This window comes from Sinocyclocheilus grahami, unplaced genomic scaffold, assembly GCF_001515645.1.
Source record: "Sinocyclocheilus grahami isolate Dianchi unplaced genomic scaffold, SAMN03320097.WGS_v1.1 scaffold1048.1, whole genome shotgun sequence".
NCBI lineage: Eukaryota > Metazoa > Chordata > Actinopteri > Cypriniformes > Cyprinidae > Sinocyclocheilus > Sinocyclocheilus grahami.
The window spans coordinates 117,388-144,668 of record NW_015506227.1 but is presented as its reverse complement, the minus strand read 5'-3'; the positions used below and the strand labels follow the sequence as shown (position 1 = coordinate 144,668).

The following is a 27,281-nucleotide window of genomic DNA, read 5'->3' as shown; positions in this document are numbered from 1 at the left end:
CAGTCTGTGTGCATAGAATTTATTTAATACACGAGTTTCACATTTTGAGTTGAATTACTGAAATAAATGAACACTTCCACGACATTCTAATTTATTGAGATGCACCTGTATATCCAAACCTTGAAAGTTTGAACTAAAAACTCTGGGTATGCAGTAAGTGTCCTTACTGGGTGGACATGCATGTTGTAATTGACCTCATCCACAAGTGAGACAGAGTTACTGGTGGGGTTGCCATACTCATCCCGTGGTTCTATTTGCAGCGTGTGCTGCTGGCCGTAAGTCAGAACCAGTGTTGAGAAGTGGTACGCTATCTTTGTTTTGGATGGGACCACTGTACCTGCAACACACGCATGCAATTCATGTCATTTGTCATCTATATCTGTTAATTTAACTACAAAGTTTTTCAAAATGCACAGCTTAATGAAAGCATAAATGTAATAACGTATACCTGATAATTATTTAACATTACTAACAAGAAAAAAAAGGTATTAAAAAAACGAAAACTGGCAAAGGCATGTTTCATAATGATATAATAATGATTTATTTATTATTTATGATTTATAGTTATTAGTTACTATAAAAAGTGGGTATAGAAAATAATCACCCCCCTTTAAAGTAATCACATTTTGCTGCATTGCAGCCTGAAATGAAGACAGACAGTTTTTGTTTTATCCAGCTGTATTTACTTAACTTATAACATCCAAGTGAATGATATAACACCAACATGTCAGAAAAAAAAAATAAAAAAATATTGTCATGTTGGAAGGTAAACCTTCTTCCCATTGACAACTTTCTGGCTGAGGGCAGCAGATTTTCCTCAAGAATTTGACGGTATTTTGCCCCATCAATTTTTTCTTCTATCCTGAAAAGTGCTCCAGTCCCTGCTGCAGTGAAACACCCCCATAACAGGATATTACCACCTCCATGCTTTACTGTAGGAATGCTGTGTAGCATCTGCGTAGAATCATGCATGATCTTTGGGGTTTTATGGCTTAAGAGACCCTTTTAGCCTTTTGACATTTGCATATAAATTACAGTTCTGGTCAGAGACTTTACGTTTGTATGGGGGTCTAAACTGGCCAAATGGTTCCTCGCCATCAGGACGATTCTAACCAGTCCCCCCCAACACACATAAAGACCGTTACTCTATTATACTCTACAAATATATCTGGTATATTGCATATGTTGTTTGTACGTGTCAAACAATGATGTACAGTATGTGATTGTGAAATGCATCATACGATTTGTACTATATTTTGGGTTAAAACTACAGAAATTCCAGACCGGCCATAAAACATGCAAATGTGCCATAGAAGGGAAACAAAGGAAACTTCTCCCGCCCAAAAATTCATGCCCCTGATTGGCCATTCCACCCAAAAGGGGGGTGTGCATAGGAACCCTCAAAAGTGATTAGCCCGAAATAATCTTTGCTCAGAAACTTTTTCTTCGTTTTGAGACAACACTTTTCAAAGACTCTCAAGATCTTCCTTTTTAGTTTTTTATTTTCCGGCAGTTTTTATCTTCAAGTAACTTTAGTCGCTGTGGACTTTTCCTTCGTCAGAAGAACCAGAAGTAAAATCTTCCAGCTCACAAACTCATCAAAAGACCTCCGGTGTCTACTGCATCAGGATTCTTCTTCAGCAATCGAAAACCAATGCAAGTAACCGCTTAAATGAATGTGTGAACCCTTGCTACATTTTGCTAAATTACTGCTAGCACTGCACAGAGAAGGACTGTTTATTCTTCCTTGGCCAGGAAAATAATAGTTCCTTGAATTAATAAATGATTATATTGTCTGCTCGGTGGACGGACAGATCAAATAATTGTAATATTGATTCTGCTACAGTTAATTCGAAGATATAATCTAAATATTTATTATTGATCATAACCAGTTATAGTTAGTCATAAATATTTCCCTTTTTAGAGCTGAAAAACCCTACAGCTGTTATTTGGATGATGAGCTGCATTGGATTTCTGCCAGACATATCATTTGGTCTCGAGTCCAAATAATTCAATTTTAATCTCATCTGCCTTAGAATCTTCAAGGTGCGTTTTGGCAAAGCTCAGTTGTGACTGCATGTGGCCTTTTTTGAGGAGTGGCTTTTTTCTTGCAACCCTCCCATACAAGCCACATTTGTGGAGAACTTGTGATATTGTCACATGCACACAATTACCACTCTTTGTCATAAATTCATTCTTTGTCATATATGTAACTGCTTCAGAGTTGCTGTAGATCTCTTGGTAGCCTCTCTGACCAGTTTCCTCCTGGCTCTTTCATCCAGTTTGGAGCGACTTACTGATGCAGGGGGGGTCTGTGTTGTACCAAATTCCTTCCACTTCTTAATAATAGACTTCACTGTGCTTCTAGGCATTGATGAAGTCTTTTTTTAAATTATTTTTATTTTGTATCCATCTCCTAACTTGTGCCCATCCACATCTTTATCCAGGAGATCTTTTGACAGTGCCTTGCCACTGATTGTTTGCTTCAGTTGCACTACCAAGGACTGAAATGCTCCAGGAAAGCTCTTTTCATGCTGAGCTAATCAAAACGATCACAGCTGATCATAGTTGAAAGTCAAATGGCTTTTTGTGGTTAGGTGATTAGCTACACCGATGGAGTTTTGGTTCCTTGCCACTGTCGCCTTTGGCTTGCTTAGTTGGGGACACTTGACTGATCAAAGACACCATTGGAAGAGAGCTGAACTGGATGATGACATCACTGAATCATCAATGAACTGACTAGCTGAAAAATGACTCTGCTATGGTCCTCTTGCATTATTGACACTCTATTTCCCTGTTTGACACTGTAAAGCTGCTTTGATACAATCAGTATTGTATAAAGTACTATACAAATAAAGGTGTCTTGACAAGTAATTTTAGGAGGGGGGTAATCCTTTTCCAACTCAGCGATTGTTTTTTTTTTCTTCCCTGACATATTGGTGTTACATCTTTCACTTGGATATTATAGTAAATACATTATTGGAGTAAATACAGCTGGATAAAACACAAACTGTGTCCGTCTTCATTCCAGGCTGAAAAGCAAAAAAAATACCCATTTTATTTTGTTCCTTTTCTTTAACACCCTCAAAGCTATTCTGGTACAACACATTTTAAACTTATGAATATGGTTGTCAGCTGTCTTGAGGAATTTTGTTTCAGAGATTTTCTTGTAGCCATAGACTTTTTAATTTGTGACCATGGACCACAAAACCAGTCTTAATTCGCTGGGGTATATTTTTAGCAAAGCCAAAAAAACATTGTATGGGTCAAAATTATCGATTTTCTTTTATGCCAAAAATCATTAGGATATTAAGTAAAGATCATGTTCCATGAAGATATTTTGTAAATTTCCTACCGTAAATATATCAAACCTTAATTTTTGATTAGTAATATGCATCGCTAAGAACTTCATTTGGACAACTTTAAAGGTGATTTTCTCAGTATTTAGATTTTTTTGCACCCTCAGATTCCAGATTTTCAAATAGTTGTATCTCCGCCAAATATAGTCCTATCCTAACAAACCATTCATCAATGGAAAGCTTATTTATTCAGAAAACCCTTATGACTGGTTTTGTGGTCCATGGTCACATTTAATAAGACAGTATGTTCTCTATAGCTTCAGATTTTGTGAGAGCTCTTATGACTTGGCCATATTTGCTACTCAACTTTAGCACATGCACTAGCCAAATGTACGCATGTGTAACAGCTCAAGCAAATTCGGTTTTGTTACAGTGTTTCCAAAGGCTTAATTGTTTTTTAACGATTTTGTACAATACCACTTAAATAAGTGACTTATTATATTAAATAAGTATTAAATAAGTGACAGAAGTGTTAAATAGGTGTTGAATAATTATGACATAGCCGTACTACTCAAAAATACTACATTATATATTGACTATCACTTTTGCCACTAAACTGTTAAAGATGCAATTTTTAAACTCTGAATCTTCATTACATTACAACTTTACTTGCATTACAAGCTTACATTTGTAAATTATTACAGTCTCTGGAGAGCTGAATAGTTTTGATTGCAATTGTATGTAGCATCCTACATAATTTGTGAGAAGCATGCGTTTGAGCAATCCTCATCAACTGAACTGGGCATGAATTTAAAAAATGTACCACTAAGAAACAAAAGAATCTCTAGATGAAAAGGTCAATAATGGCCAGATCTTACAGATGCTGGTCTTCAGGGATAAATGGTTGCAAAACAAACAAACAAACAAGACACTCCTTAGATGTTAAAATGCAAGAATGCAAGCATGACCAAAACACACAAATTGTTAAGCCAAGAAGTTTCAAATATGACCTTTCAGTAATATATACACTGCTCAGAAAAATTTAGGGAACACTTAAATCACACTTTAGATCTCGATTAATGAAATATTCAAGATAAAAATCTTTCCTTTATACATTATATAATTCGTTTAGAACAAAATTATGACAATAATCAATGGAAACTAAACTCATTAACCCATTGAGGGCTAGATTCAAAATCACACAGAAAAGGTAAACAATTAAAATTACAGGCTGATCAAACATGCACGAATTTCATCGTAGAACTCAAAGTCAGTCAGTAGTGTGCATGGCCCCCACATGCCTGTATTCACTTCCGACAACGTCTGGGCATGTTCTGATGAGATGGCAGCCGATGTCCTGGGGGCCAGACCTAGATCAGGACATCACTGAGCACCTGGACCGGCACAAGACCACAGGAACCAGACGAGTCCTCTGCACAATTCTGACTTATGTTGCAGCCTGGTCTGGCCAGAGGAGAACTGGCCAGACCAGGCCAGACTGAGCCTGGTTTCTCCCAAGGTTTTTTCTCCATTTCTGTCACCGATGGAGTCTTGGTTCCTTGCCACTGTCACCTTTGGCTTACTTAGTTGGGGACACTTAATTTCTGGCAATATTGTCGACTTGATTGCACAGACACTATTTGATTTGAACTGAGCTGGACGATGACATCACTGAATCGATAAACTGACTTTAACTGAAAAATGAAGTGTTTACTATTGTCCTCTTGCATTATTGACACATTTTACTGTTTAATACAGTAAAGCTGCTGTAAATCTGTATTGTATAAAGCGCTATATAAATAAAGGTGACTTGACTGGACAGTCTGTGGGTGCTACTCGCCACGCACCAGGAGGAACCCAGGGCACATTGCACCAGCATAAGGTCTGACAACAGCTCTGAAGATTTCTGGCTAGCACATGGAGGTGTGTGTGACTCTCCAAGGATATTTCTCCCCAGAACATCTCTGACCGACAGCCAAAACGGCACCATTGGTTGACCTGGCAATTCTGGTTTTCTCTGGCAAATGCCAATCGAGCTGCAAAGTGCTGGGCTGTTGGAGTCTGTTTATGACAGTTTGGTCAGAAACATGCACACCTGTAGCAAAACACAAAACTAGAGACAAATCAGTCAGGAATGATAAGGAGAGGGCCACAGTCTGTGACCCTACCTGCAAAACCATTGCCATTTTGGGGGCTGTCTTGCTTTTGCCTCTCTAGAGCCATTGTTTTCACTTTCATTGTTTTCACTCTAATTTGCACCAAAGCAGGTAAAACTGATTCACAATCACTTATACTAGACAGATTGATATCCCTGAAGTTTAACTGACTTGGTGTTATACTGTGATGATTAAGTGTTCCCTTAATTTTCTGAGCAGTGTATTTTTGCACATACAGTTAATATAACAAGTCTACGCACCCCTGTTAAAACTGCAGCCATTTGATATGTAAAAACCAACAAAATTAAGGCAACAAAATAAATAGAAAATACAAAAAATGAAGACTGTTATTCAAAAAGACCAAGTATTATATGAAGGTTGTGGGTTGTATATAAGTAAAACGGGATTCTGACACTTAGGATGAAACCTTGTATACGAGGTCCCTCATTCCAAACACAGAGAGCATTAGAAAAGTGAGAATTAGGAATCTGTACTTGCATTTTACCTGGTTGGAATATCTTGTAGTAAGGGCTGTAGGCCACATTCAGGCCTCCAAGTTTGACAGCTACCTCATAGCGTCCAGCCTTACGCACAGTGAAGGCCACTTTGACTACATTAGACTCGGGCTCCTGAAGGACCTCCTGGGTCACAGGGACTTCTAAAGCCAGCTCTATATGAGTGATGTTCACCCTCAATCCCACAGGTCTGTGTGCAGGAAAAGGCTGGCCATTTTTGTAAAAGAGCTGGGAGGGAGATTTCAAAACAACTAATAAATACATAAAACTTTATTCATTTTAACTGAGCTGCATGAAGCGCCAATGTATAGTCAAGTACAGAGTCAGTATACTTTATACAACTTGGAAAAAACGTTTTGAGAAAAACTTCTGATTGGTCACCTGCACTCGGAAACTCATGGTTTGACCCACTTCCTGTGGCTCTTTCCAGTCCCAGGAGACCTTGCATGAGCGTGGGTCCAAATAATTACCCCGCACATAGTCATAGATACTGCGGTCCCCATGTCGGGCAGGGTCATCATTCTGTAAGAAGCTGACCACACGAGCAGCAAGCTCACACAGAAATTTGATGGTGAAGACGAATGCGATGATGGAAACAGTTATTCCACCTAAAGAGAGCATATGAGTCTTAAAATACTGACAATTTATAAACGTAAAAGACGCTTAGGGAACAATTCTCACTATTAACTAAAGTACATATTAATGCCTTATTCTGCATGACCATATTTTAGATCCCTTAATCCTATCCCATACCTAAACTTAACAACTACCTTACTAACTATTAATAAAGAATACATTAGGAGTTTACTGAGGCAAAAGCCATAGTTCAAAGTTAGCTCAAAGTGAGAATTGGTCCCAAAACTAAAGTGTGACCACGTAAATTTTAAAATGGTATTTTCCTAGACAATCCAAGAAATGAAACAAATAACATAAAAAGAAACGTTAGAACCAAAGAAATAATGTAATCAGATCAAAATTATTTAACTACCTGTCCTGAACATTGTATAAATTCATAAAAAAAATTATTTATAATTTACTCTAAAATGGTATGATTTTATTTTTTCACAAAACACAAAAGGATACATTTTTTCCATATAGCAAAATAATAAATTGACCAGGGGTTGTGAAGCTCCAAAATAGTGTGTGTGTGTGTGTGTGTGTGAATGAATATGAAATGTACTATAAACAATTAAATGACTTCAATTGATGGTTAACAAGTAATATTTGATATTTCAAATATTGAGATGAGTACTACTAAACCTGTAGTTAACAGAAAGTACTAAGGTGTTGTATACGATTTTCCAACCATTAGAAGTTGTACAGGAGCACTTTATCTCAGACCAAAACAAACGTTACGACGTGTAAAAACAGGATATATAATGAAACTGAGATTCGTTTGGCTTTTGCAAACAATGTCAAGTGACGAGGTAAGCATAATGCTAATATATAAATGTGGAAGTTGGCCTTCAGCAGAAAGCGCTGTACTGTGCATCTTGCTTTTACAGAGTAGTTTGGGAGTTCACTCTCATAGCCTCCGATAAATGCAGGAGGGCCAACCATTTCAAAGGGAGGGATACAATAATATAGTATATAAAAACATGATCTGCACTCAACAATATTCTTCTTCTTTTTGCATCTTATTTTACATTAATCACCAGGGGCAGTAGCGGGCTAATGGTTAGAGAGTCGGACTTGTAACCCGCAGCACTATGGCTGACCACTGCTCCGGGGTGTGTTCCCCGGCTGTTGTATACAAATGTTGTATACAAATGTGTTAGTGGTCGACCGATATATCGGCCGATATTTGGAATTTTTAAATATCGACATTGGCCAATAAGTCTTTCCCTGTGGCCGATGTTTTTCAAAACGGATTATGACACCATATCGTGCATTTATGCTTTGTCTTTAAGACAAGCCACTCAGCACCTGACAGACAGTAAAATGACCAATCGTCATTCACTTTCTAAAATGACGCTACATTGTGCTACATACAATAACACTCCGGCGTGAAAAAGTCTTATTCAAACGTACCGTGATACATCAGATCAGCAGTCCAGCGGCAGCTCCGGCGGGAGACACAGATGTGATATAAACCAATTCAAACAAAAATGAAACCGTGTTTACCTCACAATCAAAAATCCTTCCTCAGATATGCGCGTTGTTCTCGGGTATGTCTAAACAAGGTACGTTTTCTGGTGGACTCCAGTGCACTCCAGAATAAAAAGCTGGGTCGACACGAGAACTCTATGTTAAGTAATAATAATACGTTTGAATTCCTTTATATGTTTATTCAGGAATATCCGCTGTATTTGATTGCCCATGATTGGCGTAAAATTGCGTGTAGTATACAAAAGTATAGTACTTTTTGTATGTTCTGGTCTTATTTTAATGCTGCTAAATAACTGATAACTGATAATGATAATCTTGCTGATAACCAAGAATGTAATTATACACCTTCAGGCTTGTATTATTTTTACAATGAAACAGATAAGCAAAACGAAACAGAACAGATATATATCTTTATTATTAACCAACTATTACTATATTCATGAATTGTACATAAAATACAATAAATTACACATACTATTTTAGACATTCATGTATATTCATTTGTTGATTAATTATGAATGTTAGAAATGCTGCACTACACATTGTTCATTTAAGTGTTACCTCTGTTGTTTACATTTTAATTATTTAGGTTTTATAAAAAAAAATTGTAGATGTTTCAGCAAAAGAAAAGGAAAGGCTACACTAATTGTTACCTCAATTGTAACATTTTTTAAAATGTAGGTATTTATTTAAATGTATTTTAAATAAATATTTATGCATAATAAATGCATATACACATTTTCTGCATGTCTCTCATTTACTGTAATTACATGTATTATATCGGCCAGATTGATTTCTCAATATCGGTATCGGCATTAAAAATCCTATATCAGTCGACCACTAGTGTGTGTTCACTTCTGTGTGTGTGCACTAGTATCTATAAGCCAATATCGTATTTTTATCCATTGGTTTTCGAAATACTGTTGTATGTAATGACTCTTCATTCTTAATTACTTTAACATTCCAAAAATTTTTCTTTTCCATTGGGAATTTAATTGATGATATTTTCGAATTAATGAATGACACAAATAAATCTAATTCTCATTCAGAACCTGACCATATTAAAAAACAATCATCAATATATCGCATCCAAACCTTAATATATGAATAAAACGGATTGTTATTATTATGTTTATACAAGGAATTTGATTCAATTTATTCAAGAAATCTGTGGTATCTTTTAAATAAGATGGTAATTTCCTCACTATCGGTTGAATCAAAGAATCGAGAAATTTAGATATTGTTTCTGTCAATGACCCATTTCCTGAGACAATTGGTCACACTGGAGGATCTTCTAGTGATTTATGAATTTTTGATGAAGCATTTAAATCTAGAATCCTAGGTTAATTTTTAAAATACTTTAATTCATGTTCATTAAGCCATTTCCTATCAAATCCAATTTGTAAAATGTTATAATTTTTTTTATAGGACTCAGTCGGGTTAAATACAAGTTTCTTATAAAATGCCACATGTAACGTCTCTTTTATTTTCTCAATATATATATATATATATATTAGAATTTATAACAAAAATTGTGTTGTATACAAATGGAAATTGTCCAGCATTTAAATACGCATGTTTTTAGAGATTTCGGTTGAGTGCGGATCATGGTTTTATATAAAACCATAATAATTTAACAGACTGACGCACCAAAATAAAATATTAAGTGGCAAGAGATCACAGTGAAAATGGCTTTGTGGAACGGCATTCTAATTAAGCACCTGTTGCCAACGTCTAACAAGAGGTCTTTCAGAGAGATTAGTAAAATGACTAACGAAAAAGCTTCTACATTTACATTCACCTTGGGAGACATGGAAAATATTCTGCTCCCAGCCCAAGTACTCACGTCTTTAATTTCTACAAAGGAAGCGATTGAGCAAATGGAACAAACGTTGTTGAGCTACATGCCCAAACATTGAGTAAATATTATAGAAATGGTCGGATACCACAGGGATTGCGAATTCAAAAAGTACCATCGATCAGCCGAGATGACTATAAATTCTGTAAAAAGTGGTGTGAGATTCTTAATCATTGTTCGATGAATCTGATGCTTCACATCGAGTTTATGAAAAAGGAAATGCTGTCATTATCTGAAAAAATTGAAAGCTATAAAATGAAATTAAAGGGGTCATATGATGTTGCTAAAAAGAACATTATTTGGTGTATTTGGTGTAACGAAATGTGTTCATGTGGTTTATTTTCCACATTATTAAACACATTATTTTCCACATACTGTACATTATTGTTTCTCCTCTTTGCCCCGCCTTTCTGAAACGCGTCGATTTTTACAAAGCTCATCGGTCTGAAAAGCGAGGTGTGCTGTGATTGGCTAGCTATCCAGTGCGTTATGATTGGCCGAATACCTCAAGCGTGTGACGGAAATACTACACCCCTACCATAATGTGATGATGCCCTGTCAGGCCGGAGTGATGATTCAAAAACAATAAAACCCATTATAAACGAGGCATTCGTTGCATCCAGTGGGGACATAATTATGGATTATAATGACTTATACTGTCTTTTTACGCGTTGCATCGCGCTGCGTAAACATAAAACCATGTCTGCATTTGTGATCGGAGAAATGACCAACAACAAGCCCTACTCTACACTGCTCAAAACCCGCGTTTGAATCAGTGGCAAATACTTTAAATATAAAAAACGCACTTACAGTCTGTGAGTCAGAAAAGCCGTCATTGTAGTCTATTCTACCAGGATCAGGAAACAGTCCTCCATAAAATGTGCTGCACACATCTGAATATTTGGGTTGAAGTGTTCTGGAACAGTGTTGTAAATACAACTTAACCACTGATTTCTAGTCGTGTCCATTTTTGGAAGGCCAAACAAAGTAGTTTCGCTTTCACAACGAAACACAGCGTCACACACGGCGGCCTAGAGTGAGCAGAGGCCAGGGGCTAGAGTGAGCGGAGGCCAGTGGGCTTGAAAACGGCACGGACGGCGGATTCGACGAAGGAGCGTCCGGAGGGCTTGCGGCAACCACATGTGACGACCCCGGGCTTGACTCCGGTTCGTCCACGGTGAAAGCCGATCCGGCAATCCACAGTGCAAAGTTGTTGTATTTCCTCAGCAACCAGCACGGATCAGCTCCAGGCATGACGAAGCAATATCATCCTCTTTTGGAAGACCAAACAAAGTAGTGTCGCTTTCACAACGAATCACACAGCGCCTTCACGACATGGCAGCGGCGGCAACAATACTACAGCGAGAATAAAAGTTACGCCTTCTTTCTTTGCGTGAACATTTGGGCGGTGTTATGCAAATCTTCCCACATCATGACGTAGATATGTGTGGGCGTGTTTAAACAAGGCGTTTTAGGAGGGCGTGGACGAGTCTTAACATTTATAAAGAATATCTCTTTGGGTTTGAGACTTTAGTCTTTGTAACTTTAGGGATCTTATCTATTCACGAACAGCTTGTAACACTCCAAAGAGAAAGGAAAACTTGAAATCGCATCATATGACCCCTTTTAAAGGAACACTCCACTATTTTTGAAAATAGGCTCATTTTCCAACTCCCCTAGAGTTAAACAGTTGAGTTTTACCGTTTTCTAATCTATTCAGCCGATTTCCGGGTCTGGCGGTAGCACTTTTAGCTGTAGCTTAGCATAGATCATTGAATCTGATTAGACCTTTAGTATCTCGCTCAAAAATGACCAAAGAGTTTCTATATTTTTCCTATTTAAAACTCGACTCTTCTGTAGTTACATTGTGTAGTTATCATATCATATCATATCATATCATCTAGTTACCATATCGGCCTAGAAAATAGCAACTTTTAATTTTCCGTCGGTCTTAGTACACGATGTAACTACAGAAGAGTCAAGTTTTATTTAACAACTACAATCACAGTATATTGACTGATTTGTTGAACTTCCAACCTTGTGAGCATGTAATAATTATGACAACATAAAGCACTGACAAATAAGCCTGGTGTAAACATTAATATAAAAGTCAGTAACAAATCACACAAACTAAAGTAGATATACAGTATATAAAACAAATCTGTTGCTTTACCACACTACTTTAGGTAATTCACTGTCACTGTAATAAACATATGTAAACATGTGCACTGCACTTTTTAAACACTGTCTGTTAACTTTAGACCAGTGGTTCTCAAACTTTTTTGGTTGCGCCCCCCTCAGACTACCAAATAATTTCACTAAACATTATGAAAAATTAATATTTTTTTAATAAAAAAAAAACCTACAGGGAAAAAAAAAACACCTGCATCACTTGAAATATTGAAAAATAGCATAGAGAGAATAACCTAATATTATTCTCTCCCCGGTATTTTTTTTTTTTTGGGGTGGGTTTCTTGCTGTCCGCTAAGGCATAGGACACACACAGGCTTTCCTCCTCACCAACGACATTAAACACCGTGTCTACACCGGACACGAGCAGCAAAATACAGTAGAACCATTATAATCAGTGACGCTGTGTACTCTGTATGCGGCACGGCGCGACAAAACCCGATATTAAACTGATGCCTTGTTCTATTTATGACGTACTGACACAAAGTTAAAATGATTTGCAACGGTCTCTTTGTCGCGTCCAGTGTAGAGCTGTTGCGGCGTGACGCGACAGCTGTAGCGTCCGGTATATTGACGGTGAGTGAAGCCGAGAGCAAGATATGCCTCGTCATATATTCTGCATTTAGCTTTTGAATGACCAGCACCTGCCCGAGTCTGTGCGACTTCATCTATGGCTTTTCTCTTCGCTTTCACAAACCAATCCATCTCCCATTCTAAGTTACGTCCTTTGGTTGTTTACTTATTTCTTTTCTTTTTCTGCTGATGGCCCGCGCTCGACTTGAAGCAGCGCTGCTTAGACCGATGAGTGTGTGTCATCAAAGTACTGCGAGAGCTATAAGAGAGCGCGGACGTCTCCTTATGCTTTCTCTCGCTCGCCTTACTTTGATGTCATATACCGATCTGATCTTCAAGTCGAACACACCTCTTTACTCTCGTCACGTGACCGTGTAATAGCAGCCTCTGCGAAAGAAAAATTTAAATGTTTCATATCGCGATATTATCGCAAATGCAATTAATCGTTCAGCCCTATATTAAAGTATCACGATTTGTGCATGTACCGATTAAGATGTGCATTTGTGGATCAGGCGGCACACGTGCATTCATTGACATCACTTCTGAGTCGATTCTATTAGATTCATTTGAATTCTGAGACTTTCGTTCCGCCCTTTTAGACTTGCACAGTCCACACACAAATAGTTTGCGATCCACACGCAGCTGAGCCTAAGAAAATCAGTGACCACTAGATGGCACTAGCCCAGATGAGCGCATTCCATTGTCTGTGGTTTTATTAATGGTTTGTGTAGTGTATTATTTTGTTTTGGTTTGGCTATTCTCCTCTGCCCGTTCAAATATAATAGCTCTACATATAACTGTAGCTAATATTTGATCGAACTAAAACACGGAAAAGATTAAGGGTGCTTTCACACTAGCACTTTTAGTGCGCACCCGGTTCAGTTTGTTTGGATGTGAACGCTGTCTTTCGAACTCGTGTGCGCACCCGCGAACCATACCAGAGTCCGCTTAAAAAGGGTTCGCTGCTGATGTGAATGCAATCGTACCAAATCGCGGAAATGAACCGCTATTAATGACGTATTGTTTGATAAAAATTTGTGTTTGTGTGTGTGTTTCACTCACTTTCCTGACGAGCGTGACTGACGCGCTGCAAACAGAGAGCTGTATATCTCATTTCTGTTCGCCTTCAGCGTTCTTTAGAGCATTTGCAGTACATTCGTAAGACAGACGTAAGTGCCGTTATGTACCGAAGCTTTGTAAACAAAACGAACGGTTCAAAAACTTAAATATATAAAAGTGCAGAGAGCAATGTTATGCATTTGCTGCCTTCTCCTGCACCGTCGTTACTAAGCAATGGGGTAAACGGCTGCTGGCTTGATGACACAAACGAACCGCGGTTCGGACCCAAATAAAATAATATGAACGCAGTCCAGTGGGGGCATGGGAAGGGGGAGCAATCGAACTCGGGTTTGGACCAGGCAAGCGAACCAAGAGTGAAAGTGCCCTTAAATTACTGTTTGCCAAACAAAATTATGACAAACACTTTCAGGGACCCCAGAGCAGAGCTGTTTTACATTACAGTTTCATTCATTTGAGCTGCTTTATATTTTCATAAGATCTGTGGATCAGCTGAAACCCCAAATATTTACACAAATTATAATAATAATTCATTGTATTTCAGTTAAACATCAGACAACAGTAGCTACGTTTACATGGACACTTTTTGCTTCCATCAGGATTGAATTCATTCTAAATAACGAATCTGAACATAGTGTTTACATGAACGCTAAATAAAGTGATCGGGTTTATGTGCGCATTTATGGCACAAGCTTCTGATTGGATTTAATTTTTTGACATGCGCACACTGCATGAATGTTGCATACTGTTTTAAAAAGCACACTTGATATTTGTTAAACTATATCATGCTCTTTAATTTTATCTCTCTCTATCTCAATGTATACACACATGCACATGTAGGTATATTTCTTCTTAGGGTTCAAATGGTGAAAGATGGTGGGGGTTTCCTTCGCCCCAGGATATTGAGTTCGGTCTGTCCTTTTGCTTAGAGTTGAGGTATCCTTTTGCCAATCCTTTTGTATCCTTCTCCTAATATGGTCAGAACTTCCTGGCCATATTTCCATTTTATATAATGTATATTTCTTGGCTTGTGTACCACCCATATGTAATCCATATCTCATTGAATGAAGCACTGCACCCCCTTGCATTGCAACTATATAATGTATGGATGTAATAATAAACTTGGAAGAAGTTTGTGAACAGATAATTGGCTTCATGTTCATAATTCTTTCCATGGGCCCATGCAAGGAATGAGATTAGTCGGACAGTATTCGAAAGATAAAGAGCTAATATATATTTGTAACAATATTTATCTACTTTGGGTCCTAATTAGGCGACAACCAGCACATGAACTGTTATGCTGTGCTGCTTACTTTTACTGCTTTATAAAGTGCCCCTTCCTGCACCCAAAACCAGTCGTCTGTTGATGAGAGTCTTAAACAATGACTGGTGGACGTTGTCCTGGTCCACTTCACAGACGCTGAGTGAAAGCAGAATTTTAGAATGACGGGACACTCATTTATGACACTTTATTCACCAGGAAGAACAGCTCGTTCTGTGTGTCATACATCATTACGTCACTGCACATGCGCAGTACTTTCCAGTTTCAGTTTTCAATCCGATCAAGCGTTTACATGTCCTCTCACTCGGATTACAAATGGAAGAAACCACCCCTTACAATCTGATCTAAATTTTAATCGGATCTGGCCAATTCAATCCGATTGACGTGGTTACATGTGACTTTTTTTATTCTGATTGTGCTTCTAGCCCTATTACGATCGGATTATTAGGGTCCATGTAAACGCAGCTAGTGGCAGTGTCACGGTTCTGCTGGTGTGCCCTAGTTGGCCACCAGATGTCACGGTTTTATTTGAGCACATGGCTTGTTGTGTGTTTGTTGGTTCCATGTGCTCTCCTGTCTATTGTCTTACCCCACCCTTCTTGTTATCTCATTATTGTTTTAGTTACTCTACCTGTGTCTCCCTCGTTACCCTCCTCGTTCGTCTCCCTATTTATTCTCCTTGTGTCTGCAGTCCTCTCATTTATGACACTTTATTCACCAGGAAGAACAGCTCGTTCTGTGTGTCATACATCATTACGTCACTGCACATGCGCAGTACTTTCCAGTTTCAGTTTTCAATCCGATCAAGCGTTTACATGTCCTCTCACTCGGATTACAAATGGAAGAAACCACCCCTTACAATCTGATCTAAATTTTAATCGGATCTGGCCAATTCAATCCGATTGACGTGGTTACATGTGACTTTTTTTATTCTGATTGTGCTTCTAGCCCTATTACGATCGGATTATTAGGGTCCATGTAAACGCAGCTAGTGGCAGTGTCACGGTTCTGCTGGTGTGCCCTAGTTGGCCACCAGATGTCACGGTTTTATTTGAGCACCTGGCTTGTTGTGTGTTTGTTGGTTCCATGTGCTCTCCTGTCTATTGTCTTACCCCACCCTTCTTGTTATCTCATTATTGTTTTAGTTACTCTACCTGTGTCTCCCTCGTTACCCTCCTCGTTCGTCTCCCTATTTATTCTCCTTGTGTCTGCAGTCCTGTGCTGTTTCGTTGTATTAATGTCTGAGAGTATTGTCGTCTATGTTCCTGTTGCCTTGTCTTGCTGTGCTGTGCCCTGTCCTGGCCTGCCTGCCTATTTTTCCCCACTCGGGGTAGTTTTTGTTCATTTTACTTCTAATAAAGCCCAGACTTCCTGCATCTTGAGTCCTCGCCTCATCTCTCTCCAGTTCCCTGACAGAACGAAACAGCCAAATGAGGACTCAGCGGAGAATGGGCTCACACCATCCACCAGCCTCTAATGTCAGCAGCCTCCTCTACCAATGCATACTCCAGTTTGAAACCTTAAGCTCCCTCCGTCAAAAAGGAACTGACCTCAGGAAGTTTGCCCTGGAGTTTAGGAGTGCTGCGAAGGGGCTGGGCTACAATGACTCAGCTCTGAAGGACTTGTTTAAATTATGCCCTGGACAGGCCCATTAGCACATGGAGGATGTTTGGTCTCGTTCCGTCATGGCCGCCACTCCAGAGTCTCGTCCTGTCATGGCCACCACTCCAGAGTCTCGTCCCGCCATGGCCGCCACACCAGTGTCTTGTTCTGTCATGGCCGCCATTCCAGAGTCTTGTCTCTTCATGGCTGCCTTTCCAAAGCCTCTCCACAAGATGGCTGCCAGTCCAGAACCTCTTCACAGGGTGGGCCTAAGGCTTTGGAGGCTGGCCTCCAGTTTGGCGGACCCATCACTGAGGTCTGTGCGAGCTGCTGGCATCTCTAGGCTGTTAACTAGTCCGGTGGTCCTGGAGGACCTGAATCCGGTGGTCTCTAGCAAGGTTATTTTCGTAAACGAAAACTAAAACTAAGACTAAAACTATTGATGAAAAAACAATTTCGTAAACTGAAATAAAAGAAAAACGTCAAAATAATTGAAAAACTAAAACGAAACTAAACTAACAACAGTTATTGAAAAACCAACTGAAATAAAATAATATTTATCAAAAATAAATAATCGTTTTCATAATCATTACGTTCTCACCCCTTGGCAGAAAAATATACAGCTGTGCGGAGGTTTAGGGAAATAGCCTACCTGTAATGGCGCATCACGCACATGGAGTTATGTGACGGAGAGACGCAAAGCAGTTTAAAGCCTGCACGGGTCCTGTTTGGTAAATGTTCGCCAGCAGTACTTAACAGAACACCCGACCCATTATCTGACAGCAGCACTAATTTAATTCTGTACCAGACCAGAACCGTTTGACAAAGACCGCGAGTCGCGACCCGAACCACACTCGCATTAAATCTATTACATCAGGTAAGCAAGATTATTTATTTTATCATGTAAAACAAGCAATCAAACCAACATTAGGCTTCTAAATCGGTGCTTTGAAGAAAAACAGACATGCAGCGCAACATGATAATTAACAGAAAAAAAATAATTTCTGTAAACAACAAAACTTTTGCCTAGCATCTTCTGATCATTCTGTCAGGCTTTTGAACAAATGTGCATTGGCTAAATCACATAATACACATGCTTATAATTCTTCATAAATGAAAAGAACATTCAAATATAAGCCTTTACTGTTAAATGCGATTGCCGTTATTATTGAATTTCGTTAGTCCCAGTTTTGATTTATGCACGGCTGTTCATGGAAAAGTGAGCAAGACACCACAGTTACAATATCATGATTATGGTTAAATAAGAAAAGACAACCAAATCAGGCTACATTCATACTAAATATCTCAACACACATAACTGGATATGACATTTGATTTATGCACGGCTGTTCATGGAAAAGTGAGCAAGACACCACAGTTACAATATCATGATTATGGTTAAATAAGAAAAGACAACCAAATCAGGCTACATTCATACTAAATATCTCAACACACATAACTGGATATGACATTAAGCGCAACTTGTGTAGATTAATTTAGTAAAACAGGCTTGACTGCATTCTTTGGCGTATATTTGTATACTTATACTATCTAATCAATCTCAGCATGCGTTAATTTTGTGTCGCTATATGTTTGCCTCACTAAGGTTAATTTATGCCTATGTCTGTCTTTGGCCTGCGCTCTGGAAGTGATCTGTTAAGTCTGCTCAACTTTAAAACTGAAACTAAACTATATAAAAACGTGTTCACAAAATAAAAACTAAACTAAAACTAACAAAAATATTAATGAGACGAATAAAAACTAAACTGAATTTTATAGCAAATTTGAGAACGATATTAAAATAAAATGAATTAAATTCTAAACTAATAACCTTGGTCTCTAGTCTGGTGGTCCTGGAGGACCCGACTCAGGTGGTCCTTAGTTCGGTGGTTTCGGAGGTCCCCGAGCTACCCACTTCAGAACAGCCTGCCAAGAAGGCCGTCACTGAGCAGCCCGATCTCCTTGTCTCGGCCATGGAGGCCATTTCAGAGCCGTCCGATTTCACTGCTGCTGCCACGAAGGCCATCACAGAGCAGCCCAATCTCTCTGCTGCTGCCACGAAGGCCGTTACAGAGCCACCCGATTTCACTGCTGCTGCCATTGTCAAGAGGGCTGTCTTCGCATTTCACCCCAGGGCTGTTCTGTGGGCATGGGCTGCTTCGGAGTTCACTCCGGCTTCCTGGGAGCCTGCCTCGGAGTCCACTAAGAACCCGCTTCAATCTAGGAGTCTTTAGAGTCCACTCAAGAACCCGCTCCAGTCTAGGAGCCCTCTCAAGAAACCGCTCCAGTCCGGGAGCCCTCAGAGTCCACTCAAGAATCTGCTCCAGTTCACGAGTCTGCTCCAGAGCCTACTCCGGCCTGTGGATCTTCTCAGCCGTGGTGGTCGGGAGCTCTGCCTGTGCTGCCGTGGTGGTCTTTGGCCCCACCTGGTCCACCGTGGTGGCCTTCTGCCCTGTCTGCTCTGCTGTGGTGATCTTCTGCACTGCCGTGGAGGTCTTCAGCCTTCTCTAAGTGGCTGTGGTGGACTTCAACTCCACATACTCTGCCCTGGAGGCCTTCAGCTTCGCATGTTCCACCACGCGGGCCTGGCCCACCATCCCTCCCCCTGATCCGCCTCCGGTCCACCTCCCTCCTGGACCTTTTGTTTTCTGTTATAGTAAGTGGAGCGTCTGGAATCCGCTCCTTAAAAGGGGGGTTCTGTCACGGTTCTGCTGTTGTGCCCCACCAGATGTCACTGTTTGTTTGAACACATGGCTTGTTGTGTGTTTGTTGGTGCATGTGCTCTCCTGTCTATTGTCTTACCCCGCCCTGCTTGTTATCTCATTATTGTTTTAGTTACTTCACCTGTGTCTCCCTCATTACCATCCTCGTTTGTCTCCCTATTTATTCTCCTCGTGTCTGCAGTCCTGTGCTGTTTCATTGTATTAATGTCTGAGAGTCTTGTCTTCTATGTGGTATGTTCTTGTTGCCTTGTCTTGCTGTGCCCTGTCCTGACCTGCCTGCCTGCCTGTTTTATCCCCTCAGGGTAGTTTTTGTTCGTTTTGTTCATTTTACTTCTAATGAAGCCCAGACTTCCTGCATCTTGAGTCCTCGCCTCATCTCTCTCCAACTCCCTGACAGGCAGATTTAGGCATGGACGACATAGACAGACAGCCGACATGCTTCTTATCTTTGCAGCTGACACTGGCTAGAAAATACTAGTTATGGCTATTAATAATTAAAATATCTCCTTGCTATTTTCCCTTAACACATTCATAGTCATTACTTTAGCTGGCAAGCTTATAGGCTATATAGCCTAATAAAAGCTTATTGGTTTAGTACAGTATTCGAGTAATTAAATTATTATGAACGTGTGATTACTAATGGCTTAAATAAGCGACTACTAGTCGACTAGAAAAATCTTTAGCGGGGCAGCTCTTAAATATAATAATATTAATACTAATAGTACTACTACTACTACTACTACTACTACTACTAATAATAATAATAAGGAATAACTGACAACGTGCCATTAAATTACAGAAAAAAAACAAGGTACCGTCACAAAGTGCTTGTTTGTCAAACTTTATATATTGTGTGTATTCAGACAAGTTAAGTTAGAACAAGTTCAATAAACCATCTAGAGTTATTATATTTCTACAGGTATAAAAAAAAAAATCTGGGCTAGTGACATCTAGTGGTTGCATCTAGTAGTTTCTTAGGCTCAGCTGCGTGTGGATCGCGAGCTATTTGTGTGTGGACTGCGCAAGGTTAAAAGGGCGGAACGAAAGTCTCAATTCAAATGAATCAAATAGAATCGACTCAGAAGTGATGTTAATGAATGCATGTGTGCTGCCTGATCCACAAATGCACATCTTAAAGGGTTAGTTCACCCAAAAATTCTGTCATTAATTACTCACCCTCATGTCGTTCTAAACCCGTAAGACCTCCGTTCATCTTCGGAACACAAATTAAGATATTATTGATGAATTCTGAGACCTCTCTGACCCTCCCATAAACAGCAATGTAATTACCACGATCAAGGTCCAGTAACGTAGCAAGGAGATCAGTAAAATAATCCATGTGACATCAGGGGTTCAACTGTAATTTTACGAAGCTACGAGAATACTTTTTGTACGCAAAGAAAACAAAAATAACGACTATTAATTTATCCGTGTGACGCAGCTAACACAGAATAGCATATGCTGTTTACGTTCAGTGGATATTCTCCAAAATGGCACCAGGGTGACGCGGAGGAGACGAATTGTTGAATAAAGTTGTTATTTTGGTTACAAAAATAGTGTACAAAAAGTATTCTCATAGTTTCGTAAAATTACGGTGGAACCCCTGATGTCACATGGATTATTTTACCGATCTCCTTGCTACGTTTCTGGACCTTGATCATGGTAATTACATTGCTGTGTATGGGAGGGTCAGAGAGCTCTCAGAATTCATCAAAACAATCTTAATTTGTGTTCTGAAGATGACGGGTCTTACGGGTTTAGAACGACATAAGGGTGAGTAATTAATGAAATCATTTTCATTTTTGGGTGAACTAACCCTTTAATCGCTACATGCACAAATCATGATACTTTAATATAAAATATACCATTTGTATTCACAAACATGTCTCTGTAATCTTTGAACAAAATGCTGCACATTCATGCAATTCTGAATTTCACAGACACAAATTGAAAGGCATTTGGTTGTGGATAGTCATATACATTTGTGAATTTTTCTTATCGATGGGTAGATGTGCAGACATTAATGAATAGCGCTGGGTCTTGTTAATTGTGTGGGTTGTGAAATGCTGAAAACTGCGAAAAGAAAGTATAGGCTAAAAATCCAAATGATTCAAATAGGATTGACTCAGAAAAGATGCCAACGAATGCACGCGTGCCACTTGATCCACAAATGTACATCTTCCTTGTTACATGCACAAATTCTGATACACTAATGCAAAAGAAAACATCTGTATTCACTAACATGTCTCTATTTGTACAAACTAGGGATGCACCGATATGAAAATTTTGGCTGATACCGATAACCGATTACTCTTTATTTTTGAAAGCCGATAACCGATATGTTGGCCGATAAATCTATATCCAAATTGTTATATACTTTTTGAGAGCTTGATTACAAAAATGGTCTCATCATTAAAAGCCACATCCCAAACACTTCAACATAAGCAGCCTAGTTTGAACGGTGTACGTTTTAAAAATATTTTTACTCTCCCATTACCAAATTTAGTCAAAGTCTTACAAATAAATAAAATAATGCATAAATAATGCAAACAAGTCACTGGACATCATTACACGTGTAAAGAATCAATTTATTGCCATTGTGTAATATGCAATCTACAAAAAAGTAACTGTAATCTGTTTATGAACACTTTAAAATTGAATTAATCTAATCACAAATACTTAATTGTTCAAATCTAATTACATAATCCAGATTACGTGTAATCAGTTACTACCCAGCACTGGTTACAAGTAACTAGTTTTAATCAAAAGATTCGTATGTAAATGGTGACTTGGTCCCAAACAAGTTAACCTACCGACCTACGGCTACATTTGCAACCATGTTACCTATTCTGTTCTTATTTATTGTTTATTCTAAATAAATAAGTTAATTTAAAATTAGTTTCAAGGTCCTTATTCACGGAATATGTAGGCTGTCATAAGTATTTTTTGACATCAGTATCAATGATCAGGTAGGCTTTTGCATTACAAATACCCAACTACAGCTAGAGGGTAACATTATATATTGCATAATTCTGGTTTAAGTTGTTATTATAGACTATTGGTATATATATATATACATGCGTACGTTGGCGTCACGTGGTTGAGCTCTGAGCGTGAAGCCGCAGTGGCTGTGATAAACCACGTGACGCGGTGATCCGGGTGTCAGCTGTGGAAGAGAAACAGGTACATTTTGAGCCTTTCGTTTATTGTCTGCGCGAGTCGGTTCGGCCTTGTTGTCGGCTTTGGGGAATCGATTTAGGACGCGAAGGAGTTCGTGTTTTGTTTCCGTCTGATTAGGAGGTCGACAATAAAGCCTCCGTCGGTCGGCGTTATCTCCACATTTCTGACATCCAGCCGGGTCTTTGGTTAGTACCTCGCCTGTTGTTCATTTTTTATCATTCGGGGCCTGTAGGCCTCGGTGAAGCCTCGGTGTCGAGTGTACAGGGGAACCGACGGGAGTGCGCCTCACCCCGGGGGGCGTGTGCATTCCAGTTTTGCAGACGCAAAATATTATCGTGTCGAATAATCTAACGAACAATTTACCCAACTATTCTTTAATCTACGCTGAGAAACCATATAGTTGATTAGCAACCGGAAAAGTTTAATTTTGGGGCAGCAGCAGCAGCATCATGATGCCCGATAACCGGCCATGAGGTTATTAGACTCGGCCAGAGCGGAAGCCACCCATAATCTAGCTCTTGTCTATTTTATTTAACGTATCAATAACCTATTAACACTATAAAAAACTGTGCGCATTTTTCATATCGTATCGTTAGATCTGCATGTTTGAGTTTATATCGAGTTGCTTTTCCAAGGCCCATCGCCTGGACTTATCATAATCCTTCACCTCCTAAGATTTTTTTTTTCTATTATTAACCAAGTTTATACAGTTGCTTACTTTTTAGTCGGTAAGTTAATATGGGATTCCCAGTATGCAGATCTGATGTAGAGCACTACAGGTAATGTAGGTTACCTGTTGGATGCTTATTTTACAGATAGATTGAATACTCTTAGGTAATGTTTACGTTCCAATGCATGGAAACGAATGCCTTTTATGTGCTGCTTTTCCTAGACACTTTACTTGTTGCATATATCCTTGTTTTATTTACTGTATGGAATAGTGTGAGTGCTCAAGAAATATAAAATGACTTTCACCCATGGACTGTGTGGTTGTGTTCACGTCTCCAACATGGTCTCAGTTTGACAGCTACATCCTCGCCCTCAGCCCGTTCAAAGGCCGTTGAGTTTTTGTTGTTGTTGTTCAGCTTTGTCCGTCTGTTTTCCCGCGGCTGGTCCCGCGTGCTTCTATCACGCTGGCCGATTCTGTGCGCGATCTAAAGTGCGCAGTTGCTTTCTTCCACCACATTTCCTTATGCGCAGAGCTGCTACGGTGGGCTGTTTGGCATAACCACACATGCAATATTTCGCAACTTGCATCAGGTGGACAGTTTTTGGTGTAATTTTAATCCAAATGTGAAGGGCTACGGTGTTTTTGTGTGCATTTAAAGAAGCTTTAAACTGAGGATATTGAGCCCCGGAAGCGCGTTTATGGTTGACTTGTTGCAGCTTGACTTGTAAACAGTATTTGGTCTTGTTTTTCAAAGCTTTCTAAGTTCCTAGAATTTAATTTCTGTTGGTGTTCTGGTAAACTTGGGCCGTCGCTTTATGGGTAGTGCGTCAGGCAGCAACGTTGTTTACTTCCAGTTTTGGCTACACATGGTGTAGCGTTGTTATTTGCATGCATATTTAATGTTAATTCAGTGGTTTGTCGAGACCGTGTGATGTTTTTACGATTGTTATTTGAATTTTTTGGAGAGTTGTCAGTAACATTTTCCCATCTGCTTCTCTTTTAAAGGTGTTATTCCTTTTGTAAATACTGTTATTTGTATATACTGTAAATGATGACTTCAGTGGGCGGAAGCCGGGCCCGGGGCAACTGGGAGCAGACGCAGGGTCAGACACAGAGCCAGTCACAGCACAAGCAGAGGCCTCAGGTAAGTTCACAAGCATTAGGTTATATTGATTAATTATAGTGATTGGCTAAGTTTTGCCACACCTCCAAAGCCCCCTTTAACCCACCTCAAAAAAACTGGCTACACCACCTAAAACATGGTAATCTTGGGCCAGAAACTGCAACCGGCGTAAGTGAATGTTAAAAAAAATTAGGTACTTGGTTTGACTTTTTCCGTCTACCCAAAAACATTTATGGATGTTACTTGACTGAGTTATGACCGTTGTAACTTTTGATGGGTGTGTCAAAACTGCGTCGATCCTGAATTAAATAGCACTGGATGTTAAAATGTGTTTAAATAAGACAAAATCTTTGCATGTTCTCGAGTTGTTTGCAGTTTTGCTGGCTATGAGAACCAGCACAATTTCGGTGGAAAACGGGCATCAGTGACATCCATCAGTCTGAGACTTTTTCTCTGAGTCACTGCAGTCTATCACTCGTTCTTCTAAATTAAATTAAGGGCTTTAGAAATAAATCATAAATTTATGCTCAAGCAAATGCTAAGCCTGACCTATTTTTCCTCGGTTGTATTCTGGCCTGCTCGGGTGGAGGGACAGACACAGAATTTTATCTAAAAACATCTTTAATGCGCAGATTCATAGACAAGGCTTAAGCCTGGTGCAAGACTGTCTTAACTGAAATTAACTTGCACTGACATATCTTAAAATGTTATTGCCATTGATTTGTATCGTGATGCACGCCAGCAATGTTTTCTCTATGGCACATTTAAAAAAAAATTTTTTTTTAAACTGCTTGAATGTTCTAATTAGTGCTGGGCGGTATGACCGAAAATTTATATCACAGTATTTTTCAAAATTATACCGGTTTCACGGTACATGACGGTATTTTTTTTTAGGGATGCACCGATATGAAAATTTTGTCCGATACCGATAACCGATTATTCTTTCTTTTTGAAAGCCGATAACCGATATGTTGGCCGATAAATCTATATCCAAATTGTTATATACTTTTTGAGAGCCTGATTACAAAAAAGGTCTCATCATTAAAAACCACATCCCGAACACTTCAACATAAGCAGCCTAGTTTGAACGGTGTACGTTTTAAAAATATTTTTACTCTCCCATTACCAAATTTAGTCATAAAAAAGTCTTACAAATAAATAAAATAATGCATAAATAATGCAAACAAGTCACTGGACATCATTACACGTGTAAAGAATCAAAATGAATGCGCCATAGATCAATAAAACGGAATAGCCTCTGCACGGACAATAATTAAATTATTTTAATTACTAAACCATATTGTTGATGAAAATAATAATAGAAAAATACAAGTGGTTGTTGTTATTAATAATGTATCAATGATTTTGAAAAAGTAACAAATTAATACCACTGTTTTAAATAGCAGCCGTTGAGCTGCGCGTGCTGAAGCTGAAGAGCTGAATGAACATGGTAAACTGAAGCGTTTTGCTGGCAGCTTATTTAACTCAAGGAAATGCATCCTGAGATTAATATTAATACAACATAAACATAATATTACAACTTATATATGTACAAAATGACGCAGTTATTGCGTGCTATAGTCAGAATGTGTGATCCTGTTGTGGATGCGCTCTTCCCATAACAACGCGCTGAAACACAGCAACTAAACCCAAAGAATTCACAACGTTTTATTATAATAATGTTCTCATTAGAATGTTATATACACGACATTCCCAATCATAGTTATTAATGTTGTGCACTGCTGTTTGAGCTGCGTGCACTGAGCTAAAGATGATCACCGGTAAACTGAAGCGCTCTTTTTAACTTAACCAAACGCATTCTATATGAGATAAATCAGATATACATCAAATAAACACAATATTACAACGTACAATTGCACAAAAGGCTGCAAACGACAACGCGCATCTGAAGTGTCTCTGAAGGAAATAATGCATTATTTATCGGCTTTAAGATTTCGGCCAAATTTTCTTATCAGGCCGATACCGATAACAGGAAAAATGATCATTTATCGGCCGATACCGATATGGTGGCCGATATATCGTGCATCCCTAGTACAAACCGCTGCACATTCATGTAATTCTGAATTTCACAGACACAAGTTGACAGACATTTGGTTGTGGATAGTAAGATACATTTGCAACATTAATCAAGTTCATAGATAATTATGAATGCATTTGTTAATAAATTTGAGACTAATGTCATCCCATATGATTATGATACTGTATGTATCATAGATCATGTTATTTATTAACAAATAAAATATTTGTGTTATCACATTTTGGAACTACATAATTAAGCTTTAAAATAATGGTATAAAGTGATTGACTTACCAATCACGTAAAACATGAGGTCCCTTATCAGAAAGCACAGGGCAATGGTACAGCCAAATATCAGAGCTCCTGCTGAGAGGTGAGACATTAAAACAAACTTCATATAAATCACATTATCATGAAATAATTTAACACCATTTAATTTTTTATTTTGCTCTCTGATTTAACAAATAGGACATTTATTTGAGAACAAATCAGTGGAGCAAAACATGATAAAAGTAGATGAGTACTTTCAGCCACCATAAACAAAGAGTTGATGTGATCAACAGGGAAGTATACCTCAAATCTCATGTATACCTATAAACCTCATTTGCTGCTTGACTAAATGCACATGGAATTAATATAGATGACTTTTAAAGACCATTTTAGGACTAACGAAAATTTAAGGAACACAATGTATCAGTATATTTTCTAAATGTACATCTAAATGCAGGCAATGAGTTGTATTATCAACACTTCAACGTTTTGAAAATACAACTTCCAACACATCTCTTCATAACTTTTCTTTCTTTCTTTTTTTAAAATTCATTTTACAAAAAAAAAAAAAAAAAAAAAATTTAAAACTTGTTTACTTCTGCCCCAAAACACTAAAA

General features: G+C 38.7%; 1 protein-coding gene across 5 annotated transcripts in view; it reads right to left on the bottom strand.

Moving 5' to 3' along the window:
• LOC107566121 (apoptosis-resistant E3 ubiquitin protein ligase 1) overlaps nt 1-27,281 on the bottom strand; it is a 79,185-nt gene that overhangs the window by 20,394 nt on the left and 31,510 nt on the right. For 2 of the 5 annotated variants that reach the window (XM_016251493.1, XM_016251494.1), the window contains exons 5-8: nt 26,689-26,760; nt 6,352-6,578; nt 5,961-6,198; nt 168-337 (exon numbers count right to left, since the gene is read on the bottom strand). In XM_016251493.1, coding sequence (XP_016106979.1) covers nt 168-337; nt 5,961-6,198; nt 6,352-6,578; nt 26,689-26,760 — 707 coding nt within the window. Of the gene's footprint in view, nt 1-167; nt 338-5,960; nt 6,199-6,351; nt 6,579-8,001; nt 8,062-26,688; nt 26,761-27,281 lie in introns of those variants that run through there. The other 3 variants (XM_016251497.1, XM_016251495.1, XM_016251496.1) reach the window with 3 other exon arrangements.